The sequence below is a fragment of the Actinia tenebrosa genome, unplaced genomic scaffold, assembly GCF_029948245.1.
Source record: "Actinia tenebrosa isolate PJP-AT-01 unplaced genomic scaffold, QUT_ActTen_1.0 PGA_scaffold6__47_contigs__length_16458017, whole genome shotgun sequence".
NCBI lineage: Eukaryota > Metazoa > Cnidaria > Anthozoa > Actiniaria > Actiniidae > Actinia > Actinia tenebrosa.
Window position 1 is genome coordinate 11,611,680 of NW_028292583.1, and position 26,353 is coordinate 11,638,032.

General features: G+C 40.9%; 1 protein-coding gene and 1 long non-coding RNA gene across 7 annotated transcripts in view; one reads left to right on the forward strand and one right to left on the reverse strand.

Moving 5' to 3' along the window:
• The window catches only part of LOC148906074 (uncharacterized), a 34,477-nt gene extending 24,879 nt beyond the window's left edge, over positions 1–9,598 (forward strand). The window contains exons 6-7 of one of the 4 annotated variants that reach the window (XR_016121471.1): positions 4,246–4,324; positions 5,505–7,776. Coding sequence is in view for 1 of the 4 variants with exons in the window: in XM_089038593.1 (XP_088894719.1) it covers positions 9,414–9,426 (13 nt within the window). In the remaining 3 variants the exon portion in view is untranslated. Of the gene's footprint in view, positions 1–4,245; positions 4,325–5,504; positions 7,777–9,413 lie in introns of those variants that run through there. The other 3 variants (XR_016121472.1, XM_089038593.1, XM_089038589.1) reach the window with 3 other exon arrangements.
• LOC148906077 (uncharacterized) lies at positions 1,599–13,844 on the reverse strand. 3 transcript variants are annotated; one of them, XR_016121474.1, is made up of 5 exons: positions 13,742–13,844; positions 8,488–8,550; positions 6,100–6,186; positions 5,700–5,842; positions 1,599–5,417 (listed from the first exon to the last, which is right to left on the reverse strand). It is a non-coding gene; the product is annotated as an uncharacterized LOC148906077 (long non-coding RNA). The 3 variants fall into 3 exon arrangements; XR_016121473.1 differs by lacking the exon at positions 13,742–13,844 and adding an exon at positions 11,684–13,729 and having other exon boundaries at positions 6,100–6,737; XR_016121475.1 differs by lacking the exon at positions 13,742–13,844 and adding an exon at positions 11,684–12,362.
• Positions 13,845–26,353: the final 12,509 nt, after the last annotated feature.

Here is a 26,353-nt window from a genome sequence, read left to right on the forward strand (position 1 = left end):
AGCAACAGATATTTGTTAATGAGCTGTGCAAATATCGTTCATATGCGTGGAAGAGCGCATGTTTTTTTTACACACAACAACACTCAAATGAGCGTAATTGGAAGAAAGTTGCACGCGCGAGAACCCGCGTGAAATGTTACAATACATCTGAGCTGTACTGTAGGTTCGGTGGAAGGTCGACTAAGGGCCTATGTGGCGGCAAATGTCAAACCAATGTCGATCTTAATTCACTCACCCAAAAAAAAAGTCCAAAATGAGAAGTTCAAAAATGAAGTGCAAACACAATTTTTTGACAAATGTCTGCCAACTGTCAATTTCTTCAAGCACTAAACAAAAGCAAATAACATCTAAACATCGGTCAAAATAATTCCAAATCACATCCAAATTGAAGGAACGACATTACATTATTTCTGTTTGGAGTTTTAATTCACAGGAGTGGAAAAAAGAAAATGAAGACCAGAGAGATGAAAGCAGCTCAGCCGTCTTGTCGTATTCAGTCTGTCTTGCAAAGGCCTATTTCTAAGTCCATAAAAATACACATCTGAATCATCTAAATGTTCTTTAATCCTTCTGCTTCTTCTTCAAAACCACATAAGTTGCTTTCATCTCATGAATCTTCAAATTTAAATTAAATTGGTTTTCAACACTATTTGCCATGGTTGTTTTTGTGTCTGTGCAAGCGCAAACATTCTTGGAATTTAAACCTCATGGTTTTCCTAATCATAGTGAATAATATACACTTAAAAGGCCATCTGATTGGTTAATTAATGACGCTTATTGTTATGGCGATTAAAAAAAACAAAAAAAGCCTTCGGGGGGAGGAGAAATTTTTTTTGCCAGTGCCTTTTTTTAGGGGGTTTCAGATGTCATAGGAAATGTGGATGGTTTTTCTTTCGGGCGGTTTCAGGCACCGTAGGAGTCAAAGGGTTATGAGACCTGAGTTGTGGCTGGAAAAACATCAACACTTTTTAGTAACCAGTTAGCTTGTTTACGATAATGTAAGTCCATATTCTGAATTTTTCTGAGTTTAGTTGTTCCATTTTCTTAGAAAACAGTGCTAAACTTTGTATTGAAGGAAGCCATTTTGTTTAGTTTGTGTGTAATCTGAGAGTATTTCACTGGTAATTAATCCTTTCGAACATGCACTTTGTGAAGAATATAGTGTTACCCACACAGAGCAAGTAACAGAAATTTGGCCTCTTATAGCAGACCTAATCAGTTGGTGTTTTTCTTTAAGCGCCCAAATCATAAGGTTGAGTTAATAGTTGGATTATTCTAAAAGGCCTAAAGATTAGTACACTTCATTGCGTACCCCATACTAGTAGGTCTTCTGGCTAACAAACCCTGTCTTCATTCAAGTCTGTATAATTAGACTGACAGCTTAATTAGCTTAATTGGTTCTTTGCTGGTTTTTCTACTTAAATCTGAAGAATTATCTTTTCTCATTATTTATTGTACATAACCTTCTCTAGTTTAAGAATGCATTTTTTATTTTTTCTGATGCAACCTAACTCAATCTTACCTTTTTTATTTTGATGTAAATAATTTAAAGGTAAACCTATGTTCTAACATTTTAGTAAATGAATGAACTGAAGTGATACATTTGCATATTCAGAGCCCTTGTAATAACTCATTTTATTCATCCTCTTCCTTTGCCTTACCCTTTAGTTTTCTTTTTTATCTGTGGTAAGCTTTTTAAAGCCACTTTGAGCTCCTGGGAATGGCCTATTCGAATTTTTTTTTATTATTATTCAACCAATTGTGCTTACCACAAACCCTTTTTCTACCAAAGATTTTGTGTTAATCTTGTGAATTTTTTTACAAATTCATTTCGTTTTATGCAAAAAATAAATTAAATATGTAATTTTTGCTTTCCAAGTTTTCAGAAAATGCATACTTTATGCCAAATAACCTCTATGAGCTTTTTAATAAAATGCTTATCAATCCATAATTAATACTTTTCTAAATTTCTGTGACCAATCTTGTACCCAGAGCCTGCGCTTCTTTCAGCCTGAGGCAAAGAACAAGGGCTCTGGAATAATCCATTTTTGGCGCATGCGCCGGCTTAATTCCCAAAGTGAAACATAATCAATGAAAATCATGCTTTGAAACCTGCTTTCAAACAGAGTTCTGTCTTTACTTCATATCAAAATAAGAATTAGAAATTGGGATTATATTTTTTTATTTTTGGCAAGTCTTTTTATGTGTGCGCTTATAGTGGAAGTCCAAGAAATCCTGGTCTCAAAAAATGGATTACAGCCAGAGCCCGGCCTTGTTTTTCACCACAGGCAGGAAAAAACGCAAGCTCTGCGTACGAGATTGAACTGTGACATGTTCCAGTTATACGTTTGCTTGTTGTTTTGAAGGTTTATTACTCCCAATGATGCCCAATCCAATACTTTGAATCCAAGACTTTGAAATTTTGATGGGAATAGTTGACATACGCAATTTTTGGATGTTCATAGAGGCACACATACCTGCATTTTTCACTAATGCTTCAAGAATCATGGTCATCCGATGACTTTGATGGATTTAATAGTATAGATTATCTAGTAAACTTGACTGTGAATAAATGTCCTTGATGCTCTCCAAATATGTCAATGTTTATGAGTTTTATAGCAAAATGTGGTAGTGAGCGTAAGGTGTAATCAAGAACCTTTATTCACAGTTAAAAGTACCTTTTACAATAACTACGTACACCTTATGGATCCAAACTACTATAGTCAGGGAGCCTACAGGTGTACTCCCATGGGAATTTTGTGCTGGAAGCAAACCAATAGTGTAGATGTGTTAAGGTGACCTTAAGGAACATGAAAAAGATTGTCTGCAACTTTATATCTCATCCTCACATGTTTTAGAGAGGGTTGAAAAATTTCTTTAGTATCTCAGTCTGGAAACAAGGGTTCATCTTTAAATCAACTGTTTTCCAATTGTTTTTCAATATAGCGCCATAAAATTAAGTCAATGCATGAATTGCTATTTAAAAACTTTCCATACACTTTGAGGTGATCGATTTGATTACATTACTTATAGCGTGGAAACAAGGCTGACCTAAAATATCTAGTCTCTTTCTATTATTTAGACTCATATTTGTGATGTTCATTGTGATGTTAATTGCAGTTGAAATTTTTGAACTTGATTGATTAACCCTAACCGTTTTTCAAGCCTCCCTAAAACTTGTCCGTGCAAGTCATAAAATTGCTAGAAATATTTTTCAGTTCCTTAAGGTCCCCTAAACTCGTGTAGACTAGTGGGTTGCTTCCAGCATAGAATTCCCACTTAACCTTGACTATACTCCCTGATTATACTTCGATAATGTGATGATATAATTTGTTGTTAATAAGAGGACCTGCACATAAAAAAACTCATGTCTATTTGTTAAACATAGAACAAAACTTGATTAAAACTCAAAGTTTACTAGATAATCTACACTACTAAATCCTTCAAAGTCATTGGATGACCATGATTCTTGAACTATTAGTGTGAAATGTGTGTGGCATCTAGAAATGTGCAAAAATTCAGCTATACCCGTCAATATATTACAAAATCTATCCAATAAACTTTCCTTGATATTTTATCATATAATGACAAGCATTGCATTTATCACAATTCAAAAATGGAGTCACCATTCTCAATTTTGATTAATCTTGATAAGGCCAACTCAAAACAGTTCAAGACTGACACTTTTCCAAGTGGAGAGTGGGGGTAGTGAGATAAAAATTGTAATTTTGCTACTCAAAATCACCGAGTTTTTCAAGTTCCATCCTTTAAGAAGCATGCGCAAACAAATGTGCACTGCAAAACCAGGGAATTTACCTTGAAAGAAAATATTACAATTCTGTGGGATTTCCACACATTAGTATGGTTCAAGGTATGCATTCCTTAAATTACAATTAAATAATTGTTTTTCTATTGGAATAAATTCTCATTCTATTCCCATTATTATTATTTGACAATTTCAGGAATTTTTGTTGGGAATAAATTCCAACAGGACTCATTAGCAGAAAAATTCAACCTAGACTGAATTATGGAATCAGTCTCTCTAGAGTGCAAACAATTAATCCGTGTAACACTAATTACTAAATAGTACAAAATAGTGCCAATTAAACAATAGAAAACAATGGAATTTGCATGAAATTGTGCTATTGAGTATTACTAAATTTTCACGGTTATATTTTTTGCACTCTATTAATCAATTTATAATTAATGATTTTCCTAAATTTGAATTTTTTCTATTCATTTAAGGTGATTAACAACATATGGAGATGATTATCATTGCCTTACTCTTCTCCCTCCGTCTTTCTAATAAACATAATATCTGCTGGTATGTTAATGTATTACTCTTGCTAATGAAAATAGCAGATATTCTTAAGCAAAACAATACTATCTGTAGTGGTGGTTTCATGAGTGAGTGCTGCTCATCAAAACTGAAACATTTTGGATCTGAACATGCATGCTTTCTCTGAATATCATTTGATTGCTTACATGATACTCACAGTTTAGTGTTGTGTATGGAAGCATTACACATGAAAATAGCACTTGGATAAAACCTGCCATGCTTAATTATGTACATGTTAAGACAACTTGAACAGGAGAGTTCTTATTTTTTGACATTAATAACAGGAATAACATGTGACTTTACTACACAATGCTCAAAGTAATCAAATACATGATGTCATATTTGGGTGAATACAGTAGAAACCCGTGGAAGGTTTTCTTCTGTTTTGAAGAAAAAGGGCCGCGAGCGTTGTGTTTTAGTCACGTCGTTCCCTCGAGCATCATTTATTTATTTCATACAATTAACATTCTTCATCATGATACGATAAGAAGCAAGCCTTAAAGAATCTAGCACTTTATGAACAAGTGCCTTAATTGTTTATTGGTTAATCCCTTAAGAATTACTTCTTTGTTTCTCTGTGACGGTCACGGTGTTGATGGGTCATTGTCCAGTCACTCTCACCATTATCCTAAAAACGAGCAGAACAGGAAAATACAAAAGAAATCACAGCTTTTCTGCTGTGGTATTTCTTTTGTTTTGTCCTGTAAGACTCGCATTCAAGATAATGTCGAAAGCCGTAGTCCAGAGGTCTGGGGTTGATTTTTTTAAGAGTATTTTAATAAGACTCACTTAATTTTGCATTGTTTTACAGTTAACATTTATATATAGTTTAAACTCTTTTCTTCTCCTCTCACTCTGTCTTATCTCTTATGCTTTAATATTCTTAATTTTCTTTTCTTTCCATTCCTTTTCTCTATTCTTCACATTTTTTCTGTGGTTTGCTTTTACTTGTTTCTTCTATTTCCTATTTTCCTTTTTTGCTTTTACTATTTATTTATTTCATCTCGTTTCTCCTTCCTCTCTTACATTTTCATTTTATTTCTTCTTCTTTTATTCTGTCATTCATCTTGCTGTCCACCTGCAGAAATCAATGTAACAGTGCAACAAAATATAAACTCTCTTTATCAGGAATACATGGTTAATATATTTAATAATCTTTGTACAGGGTGCACATCTGAGAGTCTGCTTACATGAAGAGAACAGAGAAAAGAACAGATAAAAGAGGAATTCGAACAGAGAATGAAAGGAGAAAAGATGACTGACAACAAAAAATAGATTAAAAAATAGAATAGAGAGAGAGAGAGAGCAGGGCAGGGCAGGATAAGAGTGTTTGCACATTGTTTAACATGTTTCCTCCTACCTTTTAGTGGCAGCATAGGCATTTGTACATAATACCATATGGTTGTGTAAATGGTTGTTTCATTCTTTCTGTTCTTCAAGTGGGTTTCTTCCCAATATCCACACTAATCAAACCCTCCTTTTGACTCTGCAGTAGTGGTGTCTCTGTCATTAAAAACATCAAAGCATCTGTTTATTCATCCACCCATCCATCAATCCATCCCTCACTCAGTCTATCCCTCTTTCCATCCCTCCCTCTATCCCTAACTCCCTCCCTTCATCCCTCCCTCCATTCCTCTCTCCCCCCCCTCCCTTTCTCCCTCCCTCTATCCAGCCATCCATTCTTTCCCAATGCCTACTATGCTGTCCCACACACAGAAAACTAATTTAAAATCTCTATAAATATGTACATGCTTACTTACAAGACTTGTTGTTCTGTTGCCAGGTTGAACCGATGACTTCATAACACAGCTCACCACAGTCATCTTTTAAGTCATTCACTTGTGTCTCTGTCATTAAAAACACAAAGCAGAAATAATATTTTCTACCTCATTTATCCATTAATCTATTACCCTTTCATCCATCCTCCCAACCACTTCATCAGTTTATTCATCCACCCATCCATAGATCCCTCACTCCCTCTATCCCTCCATGCATGACTCCATCCATCCATCCATCCATCCATCCATCCATCCATCCATCCATCCATCCATCCATCCATCAAGGTTTATAAGGCAATAGTTGAACCGTATTTCAACTATTGCTGTCTCGTTTGGGACAATCTTGATGAAACACTATCTGACAAACTTCAGAAGTTACAAAACCACGCCCCAAGGATAATTACAGGTTCCCCTTATCGTATTGTTCGTATGGCTAAAGTATTTACTGACTTAAAATGGATTCCTTTAAAAGAGATGAGACTACAACAAACATATTTGAAGGTTATGACGATATCAATTACAATCTCAGATGATCTGACAAAAATTTGAGAATCCCCAAAGCCAGGACAGACTATTATAGATATAGTTTTGCATTTACAGGAGTCCGTCTTTGGAATTCTCTGCCAAACGACATCATAAATAAACAAAATATTTCACTAAGAAGAAAATAAAGCTTTAAAACTTTAGCGCAAGCAACAAGTAACAATTTGTTCAATTTGCTTATTTTTGATTTTAAATTTGTAGTTTTACGAATTCTAGGTAGACAAGCTAAAATTTTATGTAATTTGTAGTTGATGGAGATATTGTGCTTATATAAAGATTATTATCATTATCCATCTATCTATGCATCCCATCCCTGCATCCATCCATCCATTCATTCATCCATCCATCCATCCAACTATCCATGCATCCCATCCCTGCATCCATCCATTCATCCATCCATCCAACCAACTATCCATGCATCTATTCATTCATCCATCCATCTATCCATTTCTCCCTCCCTTCCCCATCCCATGCACTACTAGTGGCACAGTAAATGGCCAGCCTCAAAACACTTTTGCAAAATTACATTTTGTTCTCTGTTGATAAGGGACGGCCGAACCGGGAGGTCTGGGGGGCTTTAGCCACTTTTTATGAAATTTTAATACATTTTCACTAAACTCAGCCCCTCCTCCCACCACCCCCACCTTGCCATGCAATGTAGCTATTGAGCCCCCCCAATCAAAAAACTGCTCCGCCGTCCCTGTTGATATTGAATGAAGATTGGATATCATTTTAGGACAGACAACAAGTAGAGTATCTTATTTCAAGTTACTTTCCCAATGTTATGTTACTATGTTATTATGTTAATATGTTATTCATTATTCATTTTAAAATAACTTACAAGTTTCTCACATGCTGATTGATTTATTTGTATCATGGATAAGAGGACAGACAGATAAAGCTGATGTCAATGAGTGTGCACTCTTTCCGTTGGTTGTTTTGATTACTAAAATGAGAAGTTTGTTTTTTCTCAAAACAGCTAAGCCTTGTGGATCCACATTACTTTGACAATGCCATGATACAATTTATCGTCAATAAGAAGACAGACAAATAAAAAACTGGTGTAAATTTGTTAAATGCACATTCAGTATGTACCATTAAAAAAAGTTTGCTATGCTCATGACCAGGTAATTAAATAGAGGGGGGAGGGGGGGGGGAAATGCATGGAGATGGTAATTTTTTTTCCACAGGAATCCCATACTTAACATACTTATTGACTGGGACCAAGGGTAACTGTGGTCACAAGACAGCGATGTTTCCTGAGGTGGAGCCAGGGGGAAAAAACACACTGCTTTCCCACACACTGATACCCTCTCGCCCAATCAGAGTATGAGAAAAATGGATTTGGCAGTTGGTATATAACAAAAGTATTTGTGAACCTAATGTGTTTTCAATGTAACTATTTTTACTCGTAATATAAACTGTTGTTTGTGTCGTTCTTGGTTTAAAATAGTAGCGATTACCAGCTATTTGATTAATTTAAAAAAAACACTTCTCCCTACGACCCAAGGAAGTCAAGCAACACTTTATGTGATTTGTGCAAGCATTTGAGTGGGGAGGGAAGATTTGTTTATAAAATATTATGTGGGGACGACAATTATTCCACAGCAAGGAAGGGTTTATTATATGCATTTACAAACTAAATGAAACTTCCCCTCCCCTCCCCCCTTTCATCTAAATAATTAATACTTACAAGAACTGTCTATTATTAATACCCAGAAATAATAATCCTACACCCTTACAATTATTAAAGCAGCAAAAAAAGGTGAAATAGATAACTAAGTAATCATTTTACCTGTCTTGAATTAATTTAAAAGGTTCGCTTACCGTAGAAAGAGCGATATTTTCTGCAAACCTTTCCAAACACGAACTTCCGCCATCTTGTTTTGACTGGAAATGTGTAAAAACACAGGAAGCCCAATTTAGTTAAAAATACCAGATGGAAAAAAGTCGATAATAAATATCCTTCGTTGAAAATAATGAGCTTATAGTTAAGAAGTTGTACTAAACATATTAATAAATCAACCAAGAGCACGGTACAACACTTTATTTATCCTTCGCCTTTGTTTTCCTGTATAATTTCTCTGGAATGAGATGGACTTGGGAATGAACGGAGTGAAACACAGAGTAAAACCTTAAATCTTGGGCTTGAATGGGAATAATGGACCCTTAGACACCGAGTGTAAGGTAATGCTTGTGTAAAAATCATGCAAAGAAAAGCTGTGTAATAATACAATCATGTCCACATTGTATGCTATCTGCCTCAGATTGGTGTCACATTTCCAGCACTCTCCTCCTTCAGATTCTTGTCAACCCTCTTTCTTATCTTTCATCTCTTTTCAGTTGAATTATAAAAAATAAAAACTTATATTTTACAACCACCACTCCCCGTACAGAGCTCTTCCGTGAGGTTCCCTCCACATGCATTATCACTACATTCTATATTAACAACATACAACACTCAGCTCACATGTTTTTTAAGGAGGGAGGAAAACCAGAGAACCTGGAGAAAAATCATCGCAGCACAGAAGAGGACAACACATCAAACACACTCAAATCATATATGATCCAGTCTGAGCTGGAGCTCCATCACGGACCACAGCGGTGAGAGTTGAGTGCTAAACCACTCTGCGTCCCATGCCACTTTGGTTTTCTCTATCAATCAAAGTTATCATCATCATAGCTTTTGTCATTGATAACAATGACCTTTCCAACCTACTTATAATTTCTAATCATTATTATCATTATTCTAGATACATCTGCTAATGGTAACACTTTCTCAAGGTTTGGATGACAACGTGAATGGCTGTCCCACCCCTTATAAACTAGAGACATTAAAAGTTGACCACAAGTTTATCAGTTGAATTACAGTCAAGCGTCGTCCTCTATAAACAAAGTTAATTTTTATCATTAATGATTATTATGATCATCATGGTCATCATCATTATTATTATTAAGTAGTCAAGCAAGTTTCTATATAAACCATGGATTGTTTCGACAATTATTAACTATAAAAGGCTTTCAAGGATTTGTTCTTTAACATTTTTGTTAGGCTGCCAAGGGTGCCTTTGGGTGGGAATTAAGGAGGAATGGAAGAGGACTCAGAGGAGATTGTTTTTGCCATATATGCATCATATTGCTCTAAGCCAATGCTCAAAGGGTCAACTAGTGGGACCATATATTTTGGTAGACTTGATTTGAAATTAGCTTTACACTACTTGCTCTTGAATACTTTATGAAAATTGTGCTTGATAAACCATGATCAACCAATTGTGCTTGCCCAGCCATGACGTCATGACAAACCAAGATCGATTTTGGGGGAAGGTGTCGGGATGACCCAAACCCACTGCCAACCTCACCCATGGGGATTCCTGCCGGGCCCAGTATAACACAAATAAGGGTTATCGTCGGTTTCTGGGGCCTGGGACCCAGCCATGATGTCATGACAAACCCAGATCGATTTTGGGGGAAGGTGTCGGGATGACCCAGACCCACTGCCAGCCTCACCCATGGGGATTCCTGCCGGACCCAGTATAACACGAATAAGTGTTATCGTCGGTTTCTTAGGCCTGGGACCCAGCCATGACGTCATATCAAACCAAGATCGATTTTGGGGGAAGGTGTCGTGATGACCCAGACCCACTGCCAACCTCACCCATGGGGATTCCTGCCGGTCCCAGTATAACACAAATAAGGGTTCGCGTCGGTTTCTGGGGCCTGGGACCCAGCCATGACGTCATCAGAGGTCGGCCTCTATTTTGGGGGAAGGTGTCGGTGTGGTCCAGATCCACTGCCAGCCTCACCCATGGGGACCCCTGCCGGGCCCAGTATAACACAAATAAGGGTTAGCGTTGGTTTCTTAGGCCTGGGACCCAGCCATGACGTCATGACAAACCCAGATCGATTTTGGGGGAAGGTGTCGGGATGACCCAGATCCACTGCCAACCTCACCCATGGGGATTTCTGCCGGGCCCAGTATAACACAAATAAGGGTTATCGTCGGTTTCTGGGGCCTGGGACCCAGCCATGACGTCATATCAAACCAAGATCGATTTTGGGGGAAGGTGTCGGGATGACCCAGACCCACTGCCAACCTCACCCATGGGGATTCCTGCCGGGCCCAGTATAACACAAATAAGGGTTCGCGTCGGTTTCTGGGGCCTGGGACACAGCCATGACGCGGTGTGCTTTTTGGAATGAAAATATTTGATATATTTCTCTCACGATATTATAAAGCGCTTAAGTATGATACCCCACATACACATACACAGACACATACACATATACATATACACACCACACATATACACACACACATATACACACACACATACATTTACACATACACATTTACACATAAACATTGACACATGCACATTGACACATACACATTGACACATACACATTTACACAAACATACATATACACTTGATTGCAGAAAGATTGTAGTATACATTTATACATATATCTAATGAGATGCAAGATATCAAATGAGATGCAGAATGTAAAAATGCTTAAATACGTTTGCTTAACCACAACATTTTGTGGAAAATATTTTTTAACTTTCCTTTGCGCAATATTTTACGACTGATTCAATAGAAGATAAGTAAGATCAAAAAAGTTACTTTTTTAAGTTTTGCGTCTCATTAGATATATGTATAAATGTATACTACAACTTTTCTGCAATCAAGTGTATCCATCCATCCATCCATCCATCCATCCATCCATCCATCCATCCATCCATCCATCCATCCATCATGTCTGATATACTTTTGAAATACCTGTATGCCGTATATTTGAAACGGCAATAATTTTTGCAAATGGCTGTACATATATATATATATATAAATTTACAAAAATCGAAATAAACACCATCCAATGTTTACGATATACTATGTCTTTCTATCCATATTCCAATAATATATATCCCATTCTTGGAATATGGATAGAAAGACATAGTATATCGTAAACATTGGATGGTGTTTATTTCCATTTTTGTAGACTCATTTTTTTGAAACCTCACCTTCATTGATGTCTATAGCGTACGCAGTTCTGACACTTTCCAAAATGAATGACTAGTCATTTTTGCTTCGTCATAATCATATTTACAAGATTCCTCCTATTTTGCGTTTTACTTCGAGGGACATACTACTGTGCTGTTTTTATTTTTCTGATTAAAAATACGGTTCGCAGTGACTCTCATAACACATCAAGTGACTTGAGTGAGATTTTTTTACAAAATTCCCCTCTTTTTGACGTGAACTTTAATGTTGCTGTGGTGTTCAAAAAGAATGCCATGATCTATTATCATCCAGTCTGTACCGCTTAGATATTACTTTACATCATTGCCACATTTCGACCTCTTCCATCAAGAGAGCGATTTGCTGTTCTGAGACTGCCACATAGTATAGCGAAGTGTAGCCATAGTTCATAATGAATCATCTATCCACTAGGGTGGAACAACAACCTTATTGTACCACTCTTATCAGGATCTATAGTATGTTGTGTTCGTATATACACAAATAGAGGATGGATATTACACGAGCGCTTGGAGATACCAAATGGATCTTCGAGTGCTGAAAAGATCCATGAAAGTTAGATGGCACGAAGTTGAGTGTTTATTATCGATATCCTATTTTTGGCACTCATTGAAGTCTCCAAATAAGCAGACCAAGTCATTACTGAACTTAGTTTGTTATTATAGCAGATCTCAGTAACACTATTAGGTGCTGGGAGTTTTAATGCGGTCACGGAATACGGATACGTATCAAAGCTCTCTATGTACCGCATTTTGATCATTACAACTTAAGGAATGCTGACTTTCCAATTTCAAGGTCCATTTCTATGGCCAAAACTACACCAAAAAGTTTCAAATTCAAGTCCCTCAAATCAGTACGTGGTATAAGGAAATTAGACCACTGTTGTGACAGTGTTCTTAAAACTACTTCAATGACATAATAATTTGTTTAAGAACTCTCATTGGAATGTCTTTTTGTCAACACAGAAAACATATAAATTAAGGAATAAATTTTTGCTCGTGGAAGCTTGTAAAAAGGTGGAAGAAATCGGAGCGACAGCAATTAATTTGGGTGGCGTTAATATGCAAGGAGCGAATTTAACCAATTTTAGCATAAACATTAATATTAACAAGTAACGTTCAATTGGAAAAATTAAACATTTATTATTACAATCAATTCTAAATAAGACGTGTGAAAAATCAATAAAGTGGTTGAATAAACGTTAACTTCTTGCTTTTTGTTGGCTTTGCGCATGCATGAAGGCTGCCCTTGCACCGAGAAAATTAACATTTGTGTAAAACGTTAGATTGTAACAAATTGGTAATTTTAGTCAGATTTCGAACCGGGTCATCTTAGACTCGGTGTCCCGATGATTACGTTACATGAGGGACAACCTCTCATGAATAACATGAGGGATATTTAGTTTCTAAATATCCCTCATTCATATGGATGAGGGATATTTAGTTTCTAAATTTCCTTCATGTCATTCATGAGGGAGGGATGTTAGAGATTAAACATCCCTCCAGCAGCAGTAAGGGGGACTCGCGGTCACCATTCGGAATCGCCCGGGAATTACCCGTGTTTACGCACTAGCGTCCCCCGCGGGAATTACCCGTGTCCCGTTATATGTTGCGCGAAAGTTGGGAATATTTGTCTTATATATGCATGAATGTAAAAAGTTCACCAATGACTTCTGTATAATTTGCCTAAGATCCAAAGTTAACATACCCAAGCCTCGGGGTTTCTGGTGTTGTGGTAAGAAAATGCAAATAGAAGACGACACGTCAGCACAGTGTTACGAGTGTGGTAAAAATATTCGCAATGCCGTACCAAATGCTACCAGAGAGCAGTATTATGCCAACGGAGGTCGTAAGAAAACGCCATATAAGAGAATAAAATACTTCAGGGACTGGATGAGTCATATCCAAGGTTATCGACCGGTATATTTAAACGACGAAGTAAAGAAGAAAATCATAGACCACTTAGAAGAGCCGACCCCACAAAGTCTACGGAAAGCGTTGAAAAAATTAAAACTAGGAAAATATTACAAAGCTATTCCCTACCTTTTGTCTGAAATTACCGGTAAGTCTATTCCCGAGGTTTCTGATATGACAAAAGCCGAGTGGATGTTTTGTCGGCTGGATAAGGATATTCCTTATTACCCTGACGTAATTTACGAAATATTTTACAAAATAGACCCCAACCACCCCCTATTAGGATGGATTCCGAGAAGATAGTGAATCTTATGGCATAAGATGAGCGAATAGCATAAATCTTATGCCATAAGATGAGCGAATAGCATAAATCTTATGCCATAAGATGAGTAATTAGCATAAATCTTATGGCATAAGATTACGCGTAATTTCCAGACTGACGTTCAATATGTAAATAGAATCCTGTCACGATATTTACTGAGCAAGCTTTCTTTGAAGCTCTTCTTTTGCCTCCTGGTAGATCTTTTTGCGAGATTCCTCGGAAAGATCTTTTACGACTGTTTTTTTGTTCCTTATGTCCGACTTTAATTTCTCGTACTTTTCCTCTTCGGCCAGAATAAGCGAGAATTCTACGTCGTCTATCTTTCTGTCACGCAAAGCCTTTGAGACAAGATCGGTAATTGTATTTACTTTAGCCCTTGACAGAGCTATTGTCGTGTCATGCTTGGATATTTTGCTTGACAACTGTTTCATAATACCCGTAGCAACAGCAGAAATAATACCACAGGCTGCTCCAACGCCGGCCAAAGGAACTCCAACAATTATTCCCGGTCCAGTAAGCGAAGTAGCAACGCCAGAGCCCGTTAACACAACGGATATGGATCCTGAAGTTATCGCAATCTTATGTAGCGTAGTCCGGGCTCTAACGTATTTCTTCCTAACTTTTTCGTAGTGTTTTGCCTGCCCTTCCAAGTAAGCCAGGATTAAATTTGCTTTATTCAAGCGAAAGTTTTCTGCGTTTAGTTCGTTAGGTTCCTTAGGAAGTTCAGGATAAAGTGGAGGTGCTGATGGTATAACATCCATTATATATACTAATGTACGACGCTTTTGGGAATGATATTGAGGAGCAGCCACATCACGACAACCGGGATTACTGGAACTGGAGGGCCTTTAGGAAGATGTTTCCGCATGCAGACCCTAGTAAGTTCGAAAGGAGACCCGATGGGATTTACTATAACGGCTCTAGGATGTACAGCAATGAGGATTTGAAACCTACGCTGGTCGATCAGATAGACAATCAACTGAAGAATTCTGGTTATATCGAACATAAGCCCGTGCATGTCGAACCTAAACCTAGTTGGCCAAAGGAATTATTGCTTGGTACCGGTACTTATCCGATACCCGCGGTTTCATTTGATGAACATCCAAGTTTGGATTTGACATTGAACATGCGGATCTCTAACAACCATTCCTTTCCGTTAAAGGTGCGAGATATCTTCAAAAACGTGCCCATTAATCATACCACCGCAAAAGAAGCCCACGAATGGTTAAGTGGTCCTAACATGCGTTATTGGCCGCAGCAGCTGAACTTTGCGGTTTGGTGTGCCACTAGCGGCTGTGGGGTAAGCGCAAACTTGATGAAGAATTCGATATTTATGTTTCACTTTCACTTCACGGTTAGAAGAATACTGCATGAGATGGGTGTTATTGCGCTGCCGGGAGATGCCACGTTTTATCCAAGAGATAACAAATACAGCGTGCCAGCTTATGATAGACTTTGTAAGGAGTTTGGTGTTGTAGGGAAGGATTTCCGATGCACTACCGGTGCTAACAATGGTTTGGGGCACATTTGGGCTTATTGGGGGATTGGCGGGCATGTGCTAAGTGATAAGGAAGTCCACGCGTTGAATTTACGATGGAACACTGGGTATCACAAAGAAACCTATGACAGTAGCACCTTCTTTGAACCAAATGCCAAAACCACTAAGGAAGTCAGAGACGGACCTCTGTTCAAAGACGAGGGTGGTAAGTATGGTGGAGCTAATCCACTGATTATCAAAATTACCAACGACGAGCAAACAAAGCAATATCTTAATTTCATACCCCCAGAAGGTAAAGGACTAACCAAAGCCGGCCTTGCCCGTTTGAACCGCAGCATAGAAGCTTACGTGTATTCCATCCTTGGAGCTCAGGTAAACACCCGATCGAGTATAGTGGGGAATACCGGCGCCGCAGAAGAGACGCCAGCCGAAGCCTTGATCTTATTCGAAAGTTCGATTTTGGAGGGTGATATTAGCAAGGGCGTACAGCGTTACCAACTAGCTATACAAAATTCTAAGGCCCGACTGGACTATGCCGTAGCCCCGGGTTGTTGGTTAATGCCTAGTAATTTATCTATAAATACTGGCTCTGTAGTAGGATACAACAACAAACTTCAACGAGCTACTAAGGATATGAAGTTTGGGGTGAACGACGTGAACTCTGACACTCTTAGAAGGCACTTTGTTGAACAGCCTAAAAAAGTGCACCATACGCAACCACCTAAGGAAGTGCAGCTAACAAAAGAAGTATACCGAGCGCCTAAAAAAGAAGAGGAATATGACCATAACTTATTAAAAGCCGGCCTAGCAGTCGCGGGTGTTGGTCTGAGTTATTATATATGGCGATGAACAACCCCTACGTAGCTGGAGTAGATTGTGTTTATACGACTTACACAGGTGAGAAAAAATATACCCTACCATCTTGGGTTGATGTCACGGGCATGTCCGTGAATTTGAATTACTCAGGAAAGAAGTTAATCCTTTGTAGTATTTGCATTGGCACGAGCAGCCATGCCAACGTGGGCTTTAGGTTCCTGGATGACAATGGCATACTGCAGCCTATGAGAAATAAGACAAACAACAGGGAGCCTACGCATTTCTCCGTAGAGCCCAGCCCCAGCAGCGCTGAAAATCTTTCCCTCTGTGCTTTTCACATGGTCGCCGATTGCCATGGGAAGGTAAAGCTGCAAATACGCGTAGATGACAGCGGGACGGCTACCGTGAATAGCATAGCAGATCAAAGAGATAGAGATTACAATCACGCAACCATTAGCACTCTTGCGGTGCTTAGTCTTTAAATATATGGACAACCCACACGTTAGGGAAGATTGGTTTCTTTATGACTTAAATGAGAGGACGTACGAAGGTGATAATTGGTACGACACCGGGTTATGGGTAAGGGTGGGAGGTCTGGGGTTAGTAATGTGTACTATTAGTGTCAATACGGGGTATGGGTGCCACCTTGGTCTTAGGATCTTAGATGAAACCAACACCCCATTACCGCCTTACAGGACAAAGAGTAATACTAGACATTCAGTTCACTTCTCAGTGCAACCCCCTCCAGCAAGTGGAGAAGATTTGACGCCAGTAACGTTTTACATAATAGCCAATTGTCAATATGCAAAGCTTCAAGTTAGGCCCAGTCATCGTGATCTTGGTAAGCCTGGAATAGCACGAATAAATGGTCAGGGCACCCATAACAAAGATGCTGCTTGGTGTCATAAGCCCATTAGCACCATGAGTGTAATACCGCTAGTTCCGCATTATCAGGGCGGCGCGAATACTATCTTTACTTATCCCCAGTCGAGGATGCCTCGGGCGCCTGACGACGACAAGCCACCAGTAATACACAAGGATAAGATTAACCCTTCATCTTCTTCAGGAGTACCACTCCAATAGCGACAACCAAGATCCAAATGTTATTCCCCACGAACTTTAACAGTTCGCCGCCGGCCCTCAGTGTCAGGCTAAGAACGCTACCAAGCAGCCCAGGAAGACCGGCTGCCATCTTTTTTCCCAAGTCCGTTAATCCATTGCCTAATTTCTTTACGCCTGCGCCCGTAGCCTTAAGTGCGTTAAGGATGACTCCTACTACACTCGAAATAGCAACCGCAAATGCCAGCGGAATACCATACTTCACCAGAGCTCTTTTTATCTTTTCCTTGGTGGTAAGTCCCAATTCTCTTTCCAGGTTGTCCTTTTGCGCTTGTAATTCCGCAACTCTCTCCTGAAGGGTTTCTACTTCCTTTTGGGCTGCCTCCCTTTCTTCTTCGGGGCGAGTCTGGTCGTTAATTATTTCCTGCTTTTCGGATATGTTTTTTTCCAGGTCTTCGATGGCCTGAGTTCTTTGCTGGATTTGCTCTTCTTTAATGTTGATTTCAGCAACTAACTGCCGCCGCTCCACCAAAGAACCCTCTATGCCGGTTTGTCAGTCCTTAACTTCCCCCTTGCTCACATCCAGGTCTTGCAGGGCGAGCTCGAAGGCTTTTTGGGCTTGGTTCCTATCGCGCAGGGCTTTGTCTGTTTGTTCTCTCATTTCTATCATTCTTTGGTTTTTGTCGTCAAGTTCTCTCTTTTGAGCATCGAGGAGTAGTCGGTTTTGCCTCATGTAATCTGCTTCCCTTTCCTCCATTGTTTCCTTTAGTCCTTCGACTTCCCTTATCGCTTCGATGCCTTTTCGTTGCCGCTGCATTATGGCCTTAACTCTTTCGACGGCTTCGTCAATATTCTCACTATTTTCTCTCATTCTTTCGGGTAAGTTGGGTTCTCCTAAGGCCTTCCTAAGGGTTCGAGGAATATTTTTATCTGCGTAATACTTACCATTTATGTCCCTGATGACATATGGATGAGCATTAGACCTATTTAACCTTGCTACTACGACTTCCCTGCCCCATTCGTTATCCGCGTCAAACATTACTTGGACTTTGTTTGGGTCCCAGTTTGGGAATTCTTCCTTGATCCTATCAAAGTCGTCCGGGGTTTCTTCCATGGATTCGTCCATTTGTTCCTGAACCCTACTAAGCCATGCAGCGCCGGGGGCTTCGGGGATGTTGCCGTCCGGACCAAAGCTGGTTTCCGCGGTTTTGCTCCTAGGAGGTTTCATCATCGTCTTACTACCAAAGTCGATGTTGTCGAGCTTTATGTATTCTGGTATGGGTTTGCCTGGGTTCTTAGTGCGGTATTTGTCTAGGAAAGCCATCCAGCCGGCGCGGGCTCTTTTTCCAAACCGACGCACCATGTTACCTCGGAATTCCGTGGGGTCGTTGGTTTTAGGTAGTAAAGACTCGTATTCATCGTCGTTAATGTCGACTTGACCTTCTTCGGTAAGGGGGTCAAAATCCGTTCCTTCTCCTTCCATTATATATGATAAGCTCAAAGTTAAATCCCAACGTATTACCTAAGCAGGTTGGCGGGCTGAAGGCAGAACGCACCTTTCACCGGGTCACATTCACGCCCAGTAGCGCTAAACCTGGAGAAACGCTGTACGTAGGCGTGCCCCGCCTAACAGATAACCTAGTATTGGTTCCTGGCACCCTGGCGCTAAGGTTTGACCTAGCAATACAACCAGACACTGCGGACGTGCGTTACGTCGTCAATAACGTGGGTAGAAACCTCGTTTCCAAAATACGCGTAAAGTTCGCCGGGGAATCCTTGCTGGACTTAAACAGGTATGATTTGTATACCACGTACAAAGACTTATGGTTGACGGCCTTTGACCGCGCGCAAAGGATAGAGCAGGGAATCGCCAGTGATGCCATACGCAAGGTAAGGAGCGCAGCCTCTGGCGCCTCAGGAGAAGACGAAATAAAGACGGCTTATGGTACTAAATATGTCGTTCCATTAGATTTCGAAGTTATCACGAACCACGGTGCATACTACCCAAGGCAGCTAAGCGAACTGCAGTTCGAAGTAACCCTAGCAGACACTACAAACATTCTGCAGGGAAAGGACGTAAGTTCCTCAGCCGTCCACCCATACTCCGTTACTAACTTAGAGCTGCAGTACGAAACGGTATACAGCGAAGATTTAGCACGTAGCGCCGGTATGGAATACAGCGCCGGGAAGGCTTTCCTTTACGATCACGTCGTGATGTACAAGACGTTCAGCTTTACAAACAACGTCGAAGAGGTCATCAACCAAAGCATTAACCTTCCCAGGCGCAGCCTCACAGGGATAATGTTGCTGTTCGCAAAGACATACACGGCAGGATTGCGTGACTCTGAGGCGTTCTTTAATCCTAACATCACTAACGTAGGCGTTAGCATTAACGGAGTGCCTAATAAGGTTTACTCACAAGGGATAAAGCCCGAGGACATGTACCGGGAAGTCGCGCGTAAGTTTGGCGACCAAATTGGCCCAAAGGAATTCTTTAAGGATAAGTATGCGCTGTGGATCGACATGCGCACAACGAACGACGAAGACCTACATGGTCAGGGTTTACGCCTGGTAAATACCCAGGACGGCATTACGTTGGAGATCAAGCGCACCAAACATGCCAGCGACACTACTAAGATAAACGCGTACATTTTCGTAGTCTCAGACGCGCAGCTAAGCGTGGAAATGAATCAGCTAAAAAGCGTTGCCTATTAAAATATTCCTTACGTATAATATGCTTCGCGTATTTCAAAACAACGAAACCAAACTGCAATGCATAGTGCAAGGCGACAAACTATACTTTAGGGGAAAGGAGGTGGCTTTGGGGTTGGGCTATGAGCGCCCTAGAGATGCAATTAGAGCACACGTATCTGAGAAATACCAGAAAAGATGGGTTGATCTACAAGGGGCTTCAAATCACCGCTCCCCTACTACGCAACCACATTCCGTGTTTATATCCGAACCTGGTTTGTACGAACTGATATTTAGCTCCAAACTACCCAAAGCTGTGGAGTTTCGTGATTGGGTCTTTGAGGAAGCCCTACCCGCGCTGCGTAAGACGGGTAAATATGCAATAGACAAGCGCTTCGACGGTCCAAACAAGTTGGTATTCAAAATAGAAAATGAGTTTGACCTACATAAAAAGGTGGTGGACTACATCCGCAGGTTTTACCCCCAAATGCTCGTGACCCCTGGTCTAGGTGAACTGCAGGACTCGGACAGTCGTAGAATAAAGTGCTGGCAGAAAGGATATCAACGGGGGCAACCCGACCTGCTCATCTTGAATGCGCACACCCATTACCGCGGCTTCTGCATCGAGCTGAAGACTCCAAAAGGCAACGGGGTATTATCCGAGGATCAACGCCGCCTCTTACAGAGGTATGAAGAAAACGGTTATAAGGTAATGATTAGCAGCGACTACGATGTCATTTGCAGGGAGATCACGGAGTATGCAGAGCGCCTACGAATTCCTTGCAGGTGGTGCTGTAAGGCCTTCAAGACCTCGGAGACCTTGGCAACGCACTTAAGGATATTCCATAGGTATAATGAGCCTGCGGCAAATACATTGGCGAGATCTAATAGAAGGTATTGCGTATGAAATAAAAAATTATGTCGTCTTCGAGGATATCAACCGCTTGCGGCTGGTCCTCAAAGACAGTGACGGCATAGAGTATTCCCTGTGGGCGCCTGATAGGGTCAGGTACGTCATACAGGGCGAGGAATTCACCCATCTGCGCTCGCATGGTAAGAAGAATGGGAGGTGGGAGTTCGACATTGAAAGGAGGGTCACTCCATCTCCTCTTTGTAGTTAAGCGCGTCTGCTAAAGTCCGCTGCGCTTTAGGATCCGCGGAGCACCAATGCCCCACAAAGGATTCTTCGGGGAATACCTTGCCGCAATGAAGGCAGGTGTATTTTTTCTCCTCACGAATTGCGGGGGTTTCAGGGATTATGCAGTCGCTTGGTAGTTCGCACGTAATACAGTCCATATATTGAAAGGGCGATTAGGAATCCTCCTAAGAAGGCGGCTGCGTAGGCTAGCATATACCTTTAAAAGGGGTCCTTATTTTTATTGTTGATTGTTAACAAACAACAAGAAAAATAAGATCAGGATTTGAGACTCTTTGCACAAACCCTGCTTTACTATTAAAGGCCCCCAGAAACTATTTCAAAAGTGTCTCAGAATGTTGACGTTTAGGTTAAATCTTTGTTAAGACACCCCGGAAACTATTTCAAAAGTGTCTCAGAATGTTGACGTTTAGGTTAAATCTTTGTTAAGGATGCCTGGAAACTATTTCAAAAGTGTCTCAGAATGTTGACGTTTAGGTTAAATCTTTGTTAAGGATGCCTGGAAACTATTTCAAAAGTGTCTCAGAATGTTGACGTTTAGGTTAAATCTTTGTTAAGGATGCCTGGAAACTATTTCAAAAGTGTCTCAGAATGTTGACGTTTAGGTTAAATCTTTGTTAAGGATGCCTGGAAACTATTTCAAAAGTGTCTCAGAATGTTGACGTTTAGGTTAAATCTTTGTTAAGGATGCCTGGAAACTATTTCAAAAGTGTCTCAGAATGTTGACGTTTAGGTTAAATCTTTGTTAAGGATGCCTGGAAACTATTTCAAAAGTGTCTCAGAATGTTGACGTTTAGGTTAAATCTTTGTTAAGGATGCCTGGAAACTATTTCAAAAGTGTCTCAGAATGTTGACGTTTAGGTTAAATCTTTGTTAAGACAGTTGAAGATATGTTCCTCTTCTCTAACACAACCACAACGATCGCACTCCTGCCTCCAATACTCCCTTTTAGTCCACGGAACGCCTTCGGCGCGTTCAAAAGAGGGGAAAGTACGGACTATCTTCTTATGGTAATCTATGCGATTCCTTAAGTAATCCTCTTTATGCGGGCAGCGACACATCAAATCCGCACATTGGTAGCAATCCACGCCTTCCAAGTCGTAAGCGCGGGAGAGAAATCGATAATTCACTTCATGCGTTCTCCGGTGCGTCTGTAAACGTTGACGACTACTAAGTATCTTATTACAGAAACTACACTGTCTGGTTCGATTACAGACGCCCCTTTTCAGATGCTGCTGCATTTCAAAGGGGTTGTGGAATTCCTTATTACAGTCCTTACAAAGCCCACAAATGCGTTTATCCTGATGTTGTTGCATCTTTTGAACGGTGCTGAATTCCTTACCGCAATCCTTACAAGCGCGGCTAAGGGGTTTCTTTGTACAAACGCCGCGACGAACGTGGTATTGAAGTCTTTGTTTGGTGCTGAACACCTTCTTACACAACAAGCAGTCCATATATACTTAACAATATCTTAGCCTCCATTTAACATCCTTAACAAAGATTTAACCTAAACGTCAACATTCTGAGACACTCTTTGGAATAGTTTCCACATATACTTAACAAAGATTTAACCTTATTGTCAACATTCTAAGACACTTTTTAAATAGTTTCCAGGCATCCTTAACAAAGATTTAACCTTATTGTTAACATTCTACAGGGGATATCGCATGAAGTCCTTAACGGACTCCTTAGCCCACGTTGACATCGTTATCAGCGCGCCAAACCGTTCTGCACGCTTCAGACCGCACATTTCATCATACAACTCCTGCACGCGCTCTTTTAACCGGTCTATCTCCTCCCTTTGCATTTCTATGGTGTCTCTTTTATCTTTTGCGTCGGCGGCAATTCTTTGCACTGCTTCCACTGGGTCCATCGTATATATAATGGATCCGAACCATATTCCCTGCAATGCTCTGATAGTAGGACCCACCGGCTGCGGAAAGACCCAGTTCGTGGTAGAGCAGCTATTAGGACCCTTTAGATACCGTTTCGACTACATCGTGCTATTATGCCCCACCTACGTGAATAACCGCACCTGGACGGGCATAGGAGTGAAAGATGACGACTTCTTCGTAGATATCTTAGACCCCAACGAGTTATCTGGGCATTTGAAGTTCTGGCACAAACAATTCCCTAAAGATACGCAAACCCTCCTTATACTGGATGACATCGCCTGCGGGGACGACGTAAAAAGACGCACTTCCGAGCTCGTTAAACTCGCCTTCAGCGGTAGGCATGACAATATCAGCGTTTGGTTGCTTTCCCAGCAGCTTACCAGTGTCTCTAAACCCTTCAGGGAAAACATAGGCTCTCTCGTAGTATTTTATACGCCCAGTAAGTCTGACCTGGAAACCATCTTAAGCGACTACGGTGGTGAGATATCCAAGGAACAGCTGCACGAATACATGCGGCACCTAAAAACGCACCAACATTCCAAGATGATCTTCTCTTTGAGGTTTCCGTATTCCATAAAGATATATGGACATTGAGCAGCTCTTAGATGAAGTCCCCACACAGCTAGATGAGAGTAACCTCAAGGAACAACTTAACATCCTTGTGTCATCTGGGAAGTGCAAGGAAATGATAGGCAAGGAACTTACCCATGAGCAGGTTAATAAGTTGTCAGAAGAGGAAGTTAAGAAGTTCCATAAGAGGTACGAGGCTGCCCTTGCAAGTAAGACCACGGACGCCGTAGCAGACTCCGCTATCCGACTTGCAACTAAATTGCTTGGACTTGCGCTGCCCATAGACGACGTGGAGCAACTGCGGAAGGACATAAGCGAGGACTATGTCATCGCCCAAGAACTTAAGATAACCTGCGGGTGGTTGTCTTTGAAGTGCGGTAAGTTAATGGCAGTCGCCTCTGCGGCACTTCACGTAGCTCAGCACGTCGACTTGAAGGAACTTACGACATCTTGGAAAGACTTCAAGAAGGACAGAGAAGTTGAAAAGGTCTTCCAGGCAGCACTTGCTGAGGTACCTGATCAAGTCGCCTCGAGTACTTCTTAAGTACTTACCCAAGTCATCCTCAAGTACCTAGTTAAGTCATCCTTAAGTACTTGGTCAGGTAGCGCCCAAGTCATTTCCAAGTCGTCCTTAAGTCATTCCCAAGTACTTACCCAGGTCATCTTAAGTTACCTGTCAAGTCCTTCAAGTCCTTAGATATAAATGAGTGAACCAGAGCCGAAGGTAGAGCAGCCCCAAGAGGAGCAACGAATCACCAAGGCTAAATCTCCAGGCAGAGTCGCTGCCGGAAAGAAGCTCGCGGAGATGAACAGGAAGAACAAGGCAAAAAAGGAGGAAAAGGTGGAGGAAAAAGAAGAGGAATCCTTCATTAATCCTGGGTACGTCATTGGCGCGTTAGGAGTTGCTATAGCAGCAGGCAGCCTTTACTTACAATGGCGGGCAACGAAAAAGGTAGAACCACCAACATATCACGCGCCCGTGCACGCACCCGTGGAACCGGCTGTTAGAAAAAGTAAGATCCCTGAAATGGAGTAATAACCTTCTCGCTTTGTAATATAATGTCGACCGCGTTATTGAAAACTGTTGAAGAAGCAGCTATTATTACTTCCATCGTTGCGGGTATTGGTTGGGTAGGTAAGAAAGTGCTCAAAGAAGACTTTACTGAAGACCCAAGCAAGAGCTTCGCTAATTTTGCTAAGATGACCGCTGCCGTGGGTGGGGCTATCATGGTAAAGGATTACCTACGGAAGGAAAAGTACCTGCCTACGGTGTGAAAATCCCTGCGATTTTCTAATATATAATGGCTAGCGTGGTCGCAGGTGGAGTTATTGCAGCTTTAGCATTCACTGGAGCTAATTATGGTGGTCAGTATTTGGATAGATTAGTCAGAGGCGACAAAAGCGGAGATTTAGCCGCCGAAAGAAAGAGACACGACTTAGCGCTGGAGAAATATCAGCGAGACGTGGCAGCTTGGAATGAAAAAAGACAAGCTTACAGGGATTGGTTGGATAAGAACTACCAAGACAAGATGCAGGCGGATAAGAACTTTGAAAATACAGACTACGCCTTTAAGCTCTATGCGCAAGCACACCCCGACTTTAGGTTGAAAAGGCCTCAGTTCAAGAATTACTACCAGCCTTCTAAGAAACAAAAAGACAATGAATTGGTCTTTGTAGGAGTCGCAGGGCTGGCGGGAGGCGTAGCTTTGGCGTATCTGCTCTAACGAAGGAAACTGTGTTTCCTGAAATATATGATCGTCTTTTTGGAAAGCGACAAGAATGACTTTACCACTTACTTGAATCCTCCCATCAAAGCCCATAAGGTTCGGCTGGTTAGTTGTTCTTTGTACAATTCTTGGTATAATCTAGTCAATGGTATGGTCACCGTGCATAAGGGGTCTAACAATTACCAAGGCGTAATGCTGCCCGATGGACATTACACGCCAATCACCCTTGCTAAGGAGCTCGCCAAGCGCGGTTATACTCTCACCACGGGATTGCCGCACGAAATGACCTTCAAACATAATCTTCCTAACAATTTCTCGGTAACCCTAGGAAAAACTGATGCATTAGGATCTTTACTAGGTGTCTCAGGCAAGGAAATTACCAACACAGCCATACCTGTGAAATGGAAAGTCGCATCCTCTTACGAAGTCTATTGCGACTTGGTTCATAGTTACAACAATGGAGAAAAGTCTTCTCTTATGTCCAAGTTTCTGCCCAAAGGTAATCCATTTGACCCAGTAGAATACACTCCCATTTCTTTGAGCTATGACTTGTCTAATTTGGTAGAAAACATAAACATCACCATTAAAGTGGACGGAAAGACGGTGGATTTCAACGGGCGAAAGATCAATCTTGTTTTGGAATCCATATAATGGGCCGCGTAGAGGACAAACTTAAAAGGATTTACTATGGGCCTGAAGGCTATTGGAAAGGAGCGTCGGCCATCAAGAAACTCGCGACCGCGGCCAGGGTATCAGAAGAAACGGCTAAGAACTGGTTGAAAAAACAAACCCTCTGGCAGGTTTATCTTCCCGTGCCTAAGTACATTCCCAGGCCCAGCTTCACCGTAAATGCCCCCAATGAAGTTCATCAGGCGGATTTGCTCTTCTTACCGCACGACAAGGTGAGAAAAAAGACCTATAGATACGCTTTGACCGTAGTCGATATCGCAAGCAGATACAAGGACGCCGAACCCATAACCAGCAAGGATTCTGGGGAAGTCGCAGAA